The following is a 14,468-nucleotide window of genomic DNA, read 5'->3' as shown; positions in this document are numbered from 1 at the left end:
TAAAAATACGAAGAATAAAAGGAAAGAAAACACTAGTAGAAACATTGAAGAAAGCTACAAAAGACGTGGAAAAACAAAGATGTATCTTGAGTTCATTATTGTTTGTGGTGGTTATAGATGAAGCAGTTAAAGATACGAAGAATAAATGGAAAGAAAACAGTAGTAGAAACATTGAAGAAAGCTACAAAAGACGTGGATAAACAAAGATGTATCTTGAGGTCATTATTGTTTGTGGTGGTTATAGATGAAGCAGTCAGAGATACGAAGAAGAAAAGGAAAGAAAACAGTAGTAGAAACATTGAAGAAAGCTACAAAAGACGTGGACAAACAAAGATGTATCTTGAGTTCATTATTGTTTGTGGTGGTTATAGATGAAGCTGTTAAAAATACGAAGAATAAAAGGAAAGAAAACACTAGTAGAAACATTGAAGAAAGCTACAAAAGACGTGGAAAAACAAAGATGTATCTTGAGTTCATTATTGTTTGTGGTGGTTATAGATGAAGCAGTTAAAGATACGAAGAATAAATGGAAAGAAAACAGTAGTAGAAACATTGAAGAAAGCTACAAAAGACGTGGACAAACAAAGATGTATCTTGAGTTCATTATTGTTTGTGGTGGTTATAGATGAAGCAGTTAAAAATACGAAGAATAAAAGGAAAGAAAACACTAGTAGAAACATTGAAGAAAGCTACAAAAGATGTGGATAAACAAAGAAGTATCTTGAGCTCATTATTGTTTGTGGTGCTTATAGATGAAGCAGACAGAGATACGATGAATAAAAGGAAAGAAAACAGTAGTAGAAACATTGAAGAAAGCTCTAAAGACGTGGATAAACAAAGATGTATCTTGAGGTCATTATTGTTTGTGGTGGTTATAGATGAAGCAGTCAGAGATACGAAGAAGAAAAGGAAAGAAAACAGTAGTAGAAACATTGAAGAAAGCTACAAAAGACGTGGACAAACAAAGATGTATCTTGAGTTCATTATTGTTTGTGGTGGTTATAGATGAAGCAGACAGAGATACGATGAATAAAAGGAAAGAAAACAGTAGTAGAAACATTGAAGAAAGCTCTAAAGACGTGGATAAACAAAGATGTATCTTGAGGTCATTGTTGTTTGTGGTGGTTATAGATGAAGCAGTCAGAGATACGAAGAAGAAAAGGAAAGAAAACAGTAGTAGAAACATTGAAGAAAGCTCTAAAGACGTGGATAAACAAAGATGTATCTTGAGGTCATTATTGTTTGTGGTGGTTATAGATGAAGCAGTCAGAGATACGAAGAAGAAAAGGAAAGAAAACAGTAGTAGAAACATTGAAGAAAGCTACAAAAGACGTGGACAAACAAAGATGTATCTTGAGTTCATTATTGTTTGTGGTGGTTATAGATGAAGCAGTTAAAAATACGAAGAATAAAAGGAAAGAAAACACTAGTAGAAACATTGAAGAAAGCTACAAAAGACGTGGATAAACAAAGATGTATCTTGAGGTCATTATTGTTTGTGGTGGTTATAGATGAAGCAGTCAGAGATACGAAGAAGAAAAGGAAAGAAAACAGTAGTAGAAACATTGAAGAAAGCTACAAAAGACGTGGACAAACAAAGATGTATCTTGAGTTCATTATTGTTTGTGGTGGTTATAGATGAAGCAGTTAAAAATACGAAGAATAAAAGGAAAGAAAACACTAGTAGAAACATTGAAGAAAGCTACAAAAGACGTGGACAAACAAAGAGGTATCTTGAGTTCATTATTGTTTGTGGTGGTTATAGATGAAGCAGTTAAAAATACGAAGAATAAAAGGAAAGAAAACACTAGTAGAAACATTGAAGAAAGCTACAAAAGACGTGGAAAAACAAAGATGTATCTTGAGTTCATTATTGTTTGTGGTGGTTATAGATGAAGCAGTTAAAGATACGAAGAATAAATGGAAAGAAAACAGTAGTAGAAACATTGAAGAAAGCTACAAAAGACGTGGATAAACAAAGATGTATCTTGAGGTCATTATTGTTTGTGGTGGTTATAGATGAAGCAGTCAGAGATACGAAGAAGAAAAGGAAAGAAAACAGTAGTAGAAACATTGAAGAAAGCTACAAAAGACGTGGACAAACAAAGATGTATCTTGAGTTCATTATTGTTTGTGGTGGTTATAGATGAAGCAGTTAAAAATACGAAGAATAAAAGGAAAGAAAACACTAGTAGAAACATTGAAGAAAGCTACAAAAGATGTGGATAAACAAAGAAGTATCTTGAGCTCATTATTGTTTGTGGTGCTTATAGATGAAGCAGACAGAGATACGATGAATAAAAGGAAAGAAAACAGTAGTAGAAACATTGAAGAAAGCTCTAAAGACGTGGATAAACAAAGATGTATCTTGAGGTCATTATTGTTTGTGGTGGTTATAGATGAAGCAGTCAGAGATACGAAGAAGAAAAGGAAAGAAAACAGTAGTAGAAACATTGAAGAAAGCTCTAAAGACGTGGATAAACAAAGATGTATCTTGAGGTCATTATTGTTTGTGGTGGTTATAGATGAAGCAGTCAGAGATACGAAGAAGAAAAGGAAAGAAAACAGTAGTAGAAACATTGAAGAAAGCTACAAAAGACGTGGACAAACAAAGATGTATCTTGAGTTCATTATTGTTTGTGGTGGTTATAGATGAAGCAGTTAAAAATACGAAGAATAAAAGGAAAGAAAACACTAGTAGAAACATTGAAGAAAGCTACAAAAGATGTGGATAAACAAAGATGTATCTTGAGGTCATTATTGTTTGTGGTGGTTATAGATGAAGCAGTCAGAGATACGAAGAAGAAAAGGAAAGAAAACAGTAGTAGAAACATTGAAGAAAGCTACAAAAGACGTGGACAAACAAAGATGTATCTTGAGTTCATTATTGTTTGTGGTGGTTATAGATGAAGCAGTTAAAAATACGAAGAATAAAAGGAAAGAAAACACTAGTAGAAACATTGAAGAAAGCTACAAAAGATGTGGATAAACAAAGAAGTATCTTGAGCTCATTATTGTTTGTGGTGCTTATAGATGAAGCAGACAGAGATACGATGAATAAAAGGAAAGAAAACAGTAGTAGAAACATTGAAGAAAGCTCTAAAGACGTGGATAAACAAAGATGTATCTTGAGTTCATTATTGTTTGTGGTGGTTATAGATGAAGCAGTTAAAAATACGAAGAATAAAAGGAAAGAAAACACTAGTAGAAACATTGAAGAAAGCTACAAAAGATGTGGATAAACAAAGAAGTATCTTGAGCTCATTATTGTTTGTGGTGCTTATAGATGAAGCAGACAGAGATACGATGAATAAAAGGAAAGAAAACAGTAGTAGAAACATTGAAGAAAGCTCTAAAGACGTGGATAAACAAAGATGTATCTTGAGTTCATTATTGTTTGTGGTGGTTATAGATGAAGCAGTTAAAAATACGAAGAATAAAAGGAAAGAAAACACTAGTAGAAACATTGAAGAAAGCTACAAAAGATGTGGATAAACAAAGAAGTATCTTGAGTTCATTATTGTTTGTGGTGCTTATAGATGAAGCAGACAGAGATACGATGAATAAAAGGAAAGAAAACAGTAGTAGAAACATTGAAGAAAGCTCTAAAGACGTGGATAAACAAAGATGTATCTTGAGTTCATTATTGTTTGTGGTGGTTATAGATGAAGCAGTTAAAAATACGAAGAATAAAAGGAAAGAAAACACTAGTAGAAACATTGAAGAAAGCTACAAAAGATGTGGATAAACAAAGAAGTATCTTGAGCTCATTATTGTTTGTGGTGCTTATAGATGAAGCAGACAGAGATACGATGAATAAAAGGAAAGAAAACAGTAGTAGAAACATTGAAGAAAGCTCTAAAGACGTGGATAAACAAAGATGTATCTTGAGGTCATTATTGTTTGTGGTGGTTATAGATGAAGCAGTTAAAAATACGAAGAATAAAAGGAAAGAAAACACTAGTAGAAACATTGAAGAAAGCTACAAAAGATGTGGATAAACAAAGAAGTATCTTGAGCTCATTATTGTTTGTGGTGCTTATAGATGAAGCAGACAGAGATACGAAGAAGAAAAGGAAAGAAAACAGTAGTAGAAACATTGAAGAAAGCTACAAAAGACGTGGACAAACAAAGATGTATCTTGAGTTCATTATTGTTTGTGGTGGTTATAGATGAAGCAGTTAAAAGTACGAAGAATAAAAGGAAAGAAAACACTAGTAGAAACATTGAAGAAAGCTACAAAAGACGTGGACAAACAAAGATGTATCTTGAGGTCATTATTGTTTGTGGTGGTTATAGATGAAGCAGTTAAAGATACGAAGAAGAAAAGGAAAGAAAACAGTAGTAGAAACATTGAAGAAAGCTACAAAAGATGTGGATAAACAAAGAAGTATCTTGAGCTCATTATTGTTTGTGGTGCTTATAGATGAAGCAGACAGAGATACGATGAATAAAAGGAAAGAAAACAGTAGTAGAAACATTGAAGAAAGCTACAAAAGACGTGGATAAACAAAGATGTATCTTGAGGTCATTATTGTTTGTGGTGGTTATAGATGAAGCAGTTAAAGATACGAAGAATAAATGGAAAGAAAACAGTAGTAGAAACATTGAAGAAAGCTACAAAAGACGTGGATAAACAAAGAAGTATCTTGAGCTCATTATTGTTTGTGGTGGTTATAGATGAAGCAGTTAAAGATACGAAGAATAAATGGAAAGAAAACAGTAGTAGAAACATTGAAGAAAGCTACAAAAGACGTGGATAAACAAAGAAGTATCTTGAGCTCATTATTGTTTGTGGTGGTTATAGATGAAGCAGTCAGAGATACGAAGAAGAAAAGGAAAGAAAACAGTAGTAGAAACATTGAAGAAAGCTACAAAAGACGTGGACAAACAAAGATGTATCTTGAGTTCATTATTGTTTGTGGTGGTTATAGATGAAGCAGTTAAAAATACGAAGAATAAAAGGAAAGAAAACACTAGTAGAAACATTGAAGAAAGCTACAAAAGATGTGGATAAACAAAGAAGTATCTTGAGCTCATTATTGTTTGTGGTGCTTATAGATGAAGCAGACAGAGATACGATGAATAAAAGGAAAGAAAACAGTAGTAGAAACATTGAAGAAAGCTCTAAAGACGTGGATAAACAAAGATGTATCTTGAGTTCATTATTGTTTGTGGTGGTTATAGATGAAGCAGTTAAAAATACGAAGAATAAAAGGAAAGAAAACACTAGTAGAAACATTGAAGAAAGCTACAAAAGATGTGGATAAACAAAGAAGTATCTTGAGCTCATTATTGTTTGTGGTGCTTATAGATGAAGCAGACAGAGATACGATGAATAAAAGGAAAGAAAACAGTAGTAGAAACATTGAAGAAAGCTCTAAAGACGTGGATAAACAAAGATGTATCTTGAGTTCATTATTGTTTGTGGTGGTTATAGATGAAGCAGTTAAAAATACGAAGAATAAAAGGAAAGAAAACACTAGTAGAAACATTGAAGAAAGCTACAAAAGATGTGGATAAACAAAGAAGTATCTTGAGTTCATTATTGTTTGTGGTGCTTATAGATGAAGCAGACAGAGATACGATGAATAAAAGGAAAGAAAACAGTAGTAGAAACATTGAAGAAAGCTCTAAAGACGTGGATAAACAAAGATGTATCTTGAGTTCATTATTGTTTGTGGTGGTTATAGATGAAGCAGTTAAAAATACGAAGAATAAAAGGAAAGAAAACACTAGTAGAAACATTGAAGAAAGCTACAAAAGATGTGGATAAACAAAGAAGTATCTTGAGCTCATTATTGTTTGTGGTGCTTATAGATGAAGCAGACAGAGATACGATGAATAAAAGGAAAGAAAACAGTAGTAGAAACATTGAAGAAAGCTCTAAAGACGTGGATAAACAAAGATGTATCTTGAGGTCATTATTGTTTGTGGTGGTTATAGATGAAGCAGTTAAAAATACGAAGAATAAAAGGAAAGAAAACACTAGTAGAAACATTGAAGAAAGCTACAAAAGATGTGGATAAACAAAGAAGTATCTTGAGCTCATTATTGTTTGTGGTGCTTATAGATGAAGCAGACAGAGATACGAAGAAGAAAAGGAAAGAAAACAGTAGTAGAAACATTGAAGAAAGCTACAAAAGACGTGGACAAACAAAGATGTATCTTGAGTTCATTATTGTTTGTGGTGGTTATAGATGAAGCAGTTAAAAGTACGAAGAATAAAAGGAAAGAAAACACTAGTAGAAACATTGAAGAAAGCTACAAAAGACGTGGACAAACAAAGATGTATCTTGAGGTCATTATTGTTTGTGGTGGTTATAGATGAAGCAGTTAAAGATACGAAGAAGAAAAGGAAAGAAAACAGTAGTAGAAACATTGAAGAAAGCTACAAAAGATGTGGATAAACAAAGAAGTATCTTGAGCTCATTATTGTTTGTGGTGCTTATAGATGAAGCAGACAGAGATACGATGAATAAAAGGAAAGAAAACAGTAGTAGAAACATTGAAGAAAGCTACAAAAGACGTGGATAAACAAAGATGTATCTTGAGGTCATTATTGTTTGTGGTGGTTATAGATGAAGCAGTTAAAGATACGAAGAATAAATGGAAAGAAAACAGTAGTAGAAACATTGAAGAAAGCTACAAAAGACGTGGATAAACAAAGAAGTATCTTGAGCTCATTATTGTTTGTGGTGGTTATAGATGAAGCAGTTAAAGATACGAAGAATAAATGGAAAGAAAACAGTAGTAGAAACATTGAAGAAAGCTACAAAAGACGTGGATAAACAAAGATGTATCTTGAGGTCATTATTGTTTGTGGTGGTTATAGATGAAGCAGTCAGAGATACGAAGAAGAAAAGGAAAGAAAACAGTAGTAGAAACATTGAAGAAAGCTACAAAAGACGTGGACAAACAAAGATGTATCTTGAGTTCATTATTGTTTGTGGTGGTTATAGATGAAGCAGTTAAAAATACGAAGAATAAAAGGAAAGAAAACACTAGTAGAAACATTGAAGAAAGCTACAAAAGATGTGGATAAACAAAGAAGTATCTTGAGCTCATTATTGTTTGTGGTGCTTATAGATGAAGCAGACAGAGATACGAAGAAGAAAAGGAAAGAAAACAGTAGTAGAAACATTGAAGAAAGCTACAAAAGACGTGGACAAACAAAGATGTATCTTGAGTTCATTATTGTTTGTGGTGGTTATAGATGAAGCAGTTAAAAGTACGAAGAATAAAAGGAAAGAAAACACTAGTAGAAACATTGAAGAAAGCTACAAAAGACGTGGACAAACAAAGATGTATCTTGAGTTCATTATTGTTTGTGGTGGTTATAGATGAAGCAGTTAAAGATACGAAGAATAAAAGGAAAGAAAACAGTAGTAGAAACATTGAAGAAAGCTACAAAAGACGTGGACAAACAAAGATGTATCTTGAGTTCATTATTGTTTGTGGTGGTTATAGATGAAGCAGTTAAAGATACGAAGAATAAAAGGAAAGAAAACACTAGTAGAAACATTGAAGAAAGCTACAAAAGATGTGGATAAGCAAAGAAGTATCTTGAGGTCATTATTGTTTGTGGTGGTTATAGATGAAGCAGTCAGAGATACGAAGAAGAAAAGGAAAGAAAACAGTAGTAGAAACATTGAAGAAAGCTACAAAAGATGTGGATAAACAAAGAAGTATCTTGAGCTCATTATTGTTTGTGGTGCTTATAGATGAAGCAGACAGAGATACGATGAATAAAAGGAAAGAAAACAGTAGTAGAAACATTGAAGAAAGCTACAAAAGACGTGGATAAACAAAAATGTATCTTGAGGTCATTATTGTTTGTGGTGTTTATAGATGAAGCAGTCAGAGATACGAAGAAGAAAAGGAAAGAAAACAGTAGTAGAAACATTGAAGAAAGCTACAAAAGACGTGGATAAACAAAAATGTATCTTGAGGTCATTATTGTTTGTGGTGTTTATAGATGAAGCAGTCAGAGATACGAAGAAGAAAAGGAAAGAAAACAGTAGTAGAAACATTGAAGAAAGCTACAAAAGACGTGGATAAACAAAAATGTATCTTGAGGTCATTATTGTTTGTGGTGGTTATAGATGAAGCAGTCAGAGATACGAAGAAGAAAAGGAAAGAAAACAGTAGTAGAAACATTGAAGAAAGCTACAAAAGATGTGGATAAACAAAGAAGTATCTTGAGCTCATTATTGTTTGTGGTGCTTATAGATGAAGCAGACAGAGATACGATGAATAAAAGGAAAGAAAACAGTAGTAGAAACATTGAAGAAAGCTACAAAAGACGTGGATAAACAAAAATGTATCTTGAGGTCATTATTGTTTGTGGTGTTTATAGATGAAGCAGTCAGAGATACGAAGAAGAAAAGGAAAGAAAACAGTAGTAGAAACATTGAAGAAAGCTACAAAAGACGTGGATAAACAAAAATGTATCTTGAGGTCATTATTGTTTGTGGTGTTTATAGATGAAGCAGTCAGAGATACGAAGAAGAAAAGGAAAGAAAACAGTAGTAGAAACATTGAAGAAAGCTACAAAAGACGTGGATAAACAAAAATGTATCTTGAGGTCATTATTGTTTGTGGTGTTTATAGATGAAGCAGTCAGAGATACGAAGAAGAAAAGGAAAGAAAACAGTAGTAGAAACATTGAAGAAAGCTACAAAAGACGTGGATAAACAAAAATGTATCTTGAGGTCATTATTGTTTGTGGTGTTTATAGATGAAGCAGTCAGAGATACGAAGAAGAAAAGGAAAGAAAACAGTAGTAGAAACATTGAAGAAAGCTACAAAAGACGTGGATAAACAAAAATGTATCTTGAGGTCATTATTGTTTGTGGTGTTTATAGATGAAGCAGTCAGAGATATGAAGAAGAAAAGGAAAGAAAACAGTAGTAGAAACATTGAAGAAAGCTACAAAAGACGTGGATAAACAAAAATGTATCTTGAGGTCATTATTGTTTGTGGTGGTTATAGATGAAGCAGTCAGAGATACGAAGAAGAAAAGGAAAGAAAACAGTAGTAGAAACATTGAAGAAAGCTACAAAAGATGTGGATAAACAAAGAAGTATTTTGAGCTCATTATTGTTTGTGGTGCTTATAGATGAAGCAGACAGAGATACGATGAATAAAAGGAAAGAAAACAGTAGTAGAAACATTGAAGAAAGCTACAAAAGACGTGGATAAACAAAAATGTATCTTGAGGTCATTATTGTTTGTGGTGTTTATAGATGAAGCAGTCAGAGATACGAAGAAGAAAAGGAAAGAAAACAGTAGTAGAAACATTGAAGAAAGCTACAAAAGACGTGGATAAAAAAAAATGTATCTTGAGGTCATTATTGTTTGTGGTGTTTATAGATGAAGCAGTCAGAGATACGAAGAAGAAAAGGAAAGAAAACAGTAGTAGAAACATTGAAGAAAGCTACAAAAGACGTGGATAAACAAAGATGTATCTTAAGTTCATTATTGTTTGTGATGGTTATAGATGAAGCAGTCAAAGATACAAAGAAAATAGTAATAGAAACATTGAAGAAAGCTACAAAAGATGTGGATGAACAAAGACCATAATAATAGGGGAAGAGTCAAGAAGAATATGCAATGGATGGGAAATAAGATTCAAATCAAACAAGTCCAAATATTTGGGTTCAGTTATACCAGAAGATGGAAATTTAGAGAAAGACATGGAGAAAGAAAGACATCATAGAATACTTATGAAAAATACTTTACTTAGGAAAGCAGATGTGCCCAAAGAAAATAAAACACAAGTTTATAAAAAATAAGTTGAACTAATAGTTACATTTAATACAGAAACGTTGATAATGACAGATAAATTGAAACAAAAATCAAATATGATAAAGATGAGAAGAGATAACATTCGAAGTGCGATACATCTGAGATTGTTCGAAATAATATAGCAAAAGGCGCAAGAAAGGATAGTAAAAAAAATAAGTAACAGAAGACTTATAATAAGAGAAAATGAAGAAATAGCATGTTAAGGGAGTTAAGAATGATATTCTGGCATCAAGAGAAAATTGAAATAAGCAAGGTAAAAATAAGTGAAAAAGAATATCATTATACTCACATTGAGACGGTACAAGATATAAGGGTTCATTAAATACCGTGTATTGTACCTGAAAAGTTTTTTTCTTCTATTTCTTACCATGTTATGGTATCTAAAAAGATGGTTATTTTTGTTTCTATTCAATAAATATCATTTCTTGGTCTCTGCAGATTTGATTGATCCTTCCAAAGTTGAGTTCACAGAAAATATAGTCACTTGGGGCTGATCTTTACAAAGATATGTCAAACAAATCCAAATAGTATCAACTCCAAGATAGAGGTAACTCCAAGGGTGTTTTTGTATCTTGGGGAGCTGTAGGTATCAGTATAACTGACTTGTAGGCAAAAAAATCATGGGGAAAATGCAACCGGGTACCATTTGTTGACACATTTTGTTTTTAGCGATTTCTACGTGAAGCTAATCGTTTCAAAGGAATTTCTTCGTGAAGTTTTTTTATAGCAAATGTCCCACAATCCTTATTATCTATTTCTTACCATGTTATGGTATGTAAAAAGATGGTTAATTTTGTTTATATTCAATAAATATCATTTCTTGGTCTCTGCAGATTTGATTGATCCTTCCAAAGTTGAGTTCACAGAAAATATAGTCACTTGGGGCTGATCTTTACAAATATATGTCAAACAAATCCAAATAGTATCAACTCCAAGGGTGTTTTTGTATCTTGGGGAGCTCTAGGTATCAGTATAACTGATTTGTAGGCAATAAAATCATGGGGAAAATGCAACCAAGTACCATTTGTTGATACATTTTGATTTTAGCGATTTCCACGTGAGGCTAATCGTTTCAAAGGATTTCTTCGTGAAGTTTTTTTATAGCAAATGTCCCATAATCGTTTTTATCTATTTCTTACCATGTTATGGTATGTAAAAAGATGGTTAATTTTGTTTATATTCAATAAATATCATTTCTTGGTCTCTGCAGATTTGATTGATCTGTCAGAAGTTGAGTTCACAGAAAATGTAATTACTTGGAGCAGATCTTTACTAGAGAAGATCGAGATAACTCCAAGGGGGTTTTTCTATCTTGGGGGGATCCAGGTACCATTTGTTGATACTGTAAGTAGTAAATGTAACTAATCAAAGCAGATCTTTACCAAATGATCCCCCAAAAAATTATTCAAGTACCAGTTTACAATGATACTAACTGTAAGCATAGTTTACCTAGTATAAGGTTAATTTGAATGTAGCTGTGGGATTCCTTCAATTAAACACCTTCTGTTGAACAATTTCTACTTCTAATTTGTGGCAATTCCTTAGAAATTTCGTAGTTGTGTGTAAGGTAGATCAATTTTTGATACAATCGAGTTTATTTCCAGGTTATACCGGTAGATGGTATTAAATCAGCAGTAGCTATTGCATGGGATTCGAAAAACGATTTTATTTATTGGACGGACGTGGAAAGAAATTCTATAAACAGGGCGTTTTGGAATGGAACGTTCCAAGAAATTTTGATACATCAAAATATAAGTAAGTGATAACTTTAGATAGATATCATTATTAATTCTTTTATAATCGTTTCAGTTTCTCCCGCTGGTATTTCTTTCGATTGGGCAACGGATAAAATATACTGGACAGATGCCGGTACAGATAGAATCGAAGTAGCTAATTCCAATGGTACTTTGAGATCCTTACTCATATGGGAAGATTTAGATAAACCTAGAGATATTGTAGTTGATCCTCAAGGTATTTACGAAATATATATATAATCGAAAAAAAAATTAATTCGAGTATTTTAGGTGGTTATATGTTTTGGTCGGAATGGGGAGAACGTCCCAAAATCGAGAGAGCTAATATGGACGGTACCAATAGACTGATAATAGCTAGTAATAATCTAACATGGCCTAATGGTTTAGCAGTCGATCATCTAACCAGTAAAATTTATTGGACTGACGGTGGTACAAGAAGCATCGAATATTCTAACCTGGATGGTACCGAACGAAAAATCCTTCTAGGTAAGTAGTTCTTCGATTTCTCGAAGCAAAAATCTCTAAATAGAAGGTTTCTGTTACTGAACACACTGTTTACACTTAACACTACACTAAAACTCACAAAAGTGTTGGTGTAGTGTAAACAGGATGTTCAGTATTCCTATTGAACACACTTCTTACACTTAACACTACATTACTGGGTGTTTGATTTATAATGAGAAAATTATCGGTATAATGTCAAGTTTCTATGGAACGAATGTTTTAATTCACCTTGTACATTTGAACTACTAATTCTATCTAATAACGTTAATGCTAATAAAATTGGCTCTATTTCGTAAAACACTCTGTGTAAGGTAGCAAAATTTCATAATTAGATGACCCAAGAGTGTGATTTTTTCAAAATACTTGTTTATATACTGGGTGTTTGATTTATAATGAGAAAATTGTCGGTACAATGTCAAGTTTCTATGGAACGATTGTTTTAATTCACTTTGAACATTTGAACTACTAATTCTTTGTAATTAAAACGTATTAAATCACCCTATTTATTTGAACTACCAATTCTCTCCAATAGATTTAAATGTTTTAAATGACGTTGTACATTTAAACTACTAATTCTATCTAATAACGTTAATGCTAATAAACTTGGCTGTATTTCGTAAAACACTCTGTATAAGGTAGCAAAATTTCAAAATTAGATGACCCAAATGATTGATTTTTTCAAAATACTTGTTTATATACTGGGTGTTTGATTTATAATGAGAAAATTGTCGGTATAATGTCAAGTTTCTATGGAACGATTGTTTTAATTCACTTTGAACATTTGAACTATTAATTCTTTGTAATTACAACGTATTAAATCACCCTATTTATTTGAACTACCAATTCTCTCCAATAGATTTAAATGTTTTAAAGACGTTGTACATTTGAACTACTAATTATTTCTAATAACCGTTATATTTATAAACTCGGCTGTATTTCGTAAAACACTCTGTATAAGGTAGCAAAATTTCATAATTAGATGACCCAAATGATTGATTTTTTCAAAATACTTGTTTATATACTGGGTGTTTGATTTATAATGAGAAAATTATCGGTATAATGTCAAGTTTCTATGGAACGAATGTTTTAATTCACCTTGTACATTTGAACTACCAATTATTTGTAATTACAACATTTTAAATCACTCTATTAGCTCTACGATAATTTGACTTTTCTTGTTTTTTATCAGACGGAAATAATGTACCCCATCCCTTCGGTCTCGACGTTTACGGTGACCACATCTATTGGACAGATTGGGAAACACAAAATATTGAAAGAGCGAATAAATTCACCGGTAAAAATCGTACGGTTTTATCCAACAGCATGAACGATTTAATGGACGTTCGTGTGTTCCATAGAAATAGAAAAAATTTGAAAACTTCTTGCGGTGTTAATAACGGTGGTTGTTCCCACCTATGCTTCCTAAGACCCAAAGGACATTCTTGTGGATGTCCTATAGGGATAAAATTAGGGGTGAGTGAATGTATATTCCTTAAAAGCTGTAGGTTAGGTTAGGTTAGATTAGGTTAGGTTAGGTTAGGTTAGATTAGGTTAGGTTAGGTTAGATTAGGTTAGGTTAGGAGCTAGATAATAAAGTGAAAACTAGACAATTAGAACTATTTTGAGGGTTTAGGAGAATTTGATTATAATTTCAGGATGACGGTTTAACATGTGAAAAAGGTCCAGTCAATTATCTAATTTTCGCCCACCGAATGGACATCCGACAGATATCTCTTGATGTACCTTACATGGCAGACGTGGTATTACCTTTTCCGAGACTCAAATTAGTTACATCAGTTGACGTGGATAGAAAAACCGGTGACATCTACTGGACCGATACAGCTGAAGATGTTATTCGAAAAGCTACACCTGACGGAAAAAATATAGATGTTATCATAATGCACGAAATGGAATCACCTGATGGTATAGCAGTAGACTCGGCTGGTAGAAAGGTTCGTGGTATTCCAATTAAAATTTAATAACGATTTATATCTTAATTTATTAAAAAAAATTGTCACTACTAACTCAAATAGCCCAATATTTTGGTTAAATCATAATATTGGAGGAATTATCAACTTTATTTGTTATGTGAATGAATTTTTTGCAGATATATTGGACGGATGGCGAAAGAAACAGCATAGAAGTGGCGGAACTAGACGGAAAGCACAGGAAAGTTTTATTTCATAGAAATTTGGTTAATCCCAGAGCGATTACTCTACATTATCATCACGGGCTTATGTTTTGGTCCGATTGGGGGGAAAAAGGTAAAATAGAAGTTGCATACATGGACGGTACTCAACGGTAAGTACTTTTGAACTACAAATACTATTCTAATAACTGTTATGCTAATAAAATTGGCCATATCTTGTAAAACACTCGGTATAAGTTGGCAAAATTGCA

The 14,468-nt window shown here is 32.6% G+C and overlaps 1 protein-coding gene across 1 annotated transcript in view; it reads left to right on the top strand.

Annotated features, from left to right (window-relative positions):
- The window catches only part of LOC130896816 (low-density lipoprotein receptor-related protein 4), a 61,272-nt gene that overhangs the window by 28,821 nt on the left and 17,983 nt on the right, over nt 1-14,468 (top strand). Inside the window, exons 16-21 of the mRNA XM_057805142.1 lie at nt 11,415-11,565; nt 11,620-11,781; nt 11,835-12,050; nt 13,258-13,541; nt 13,724-14,020; nt 14,176-14,369. Coding sequence (XP_057661125.1) covers nt 11,415-11,565; nt 11,620-11,781; nt 11,835-12,050; nt 13,258-13,541; nt 13,724-14,020; nt 14,176-14,369 — 1,304 coding nt within the window. The remainder of the gene's footprint in view (nt 1-11,414; nt 11,566-11,619; nt 11,782-11,834; nt 12,051-13,257; nt 13,542-13,723; nt 14,021-14,175; nt 14,370-14,468) is intronic.

This window comes from Diorhabda carinulata, chromosome 7 (genome assembly GCF_026250575.1).
Source record: "Diorhabda carinulata isolate Delta chromosome 7, icDioCari1.1, whole genome shotgun sequence".
NCBI classification, from domain to species: domain Eukaryota; kingdom Metazoa; phylum Arthropoda; class Insecta; order Coleoptera; family Chrysomelidae; genus Diorhabda; species Diorhabda carinulata.
Note: the sequence above shows the minus strand (reverse complement) of the source record. Positions and strands in the feature narration are given on the sequence as shown.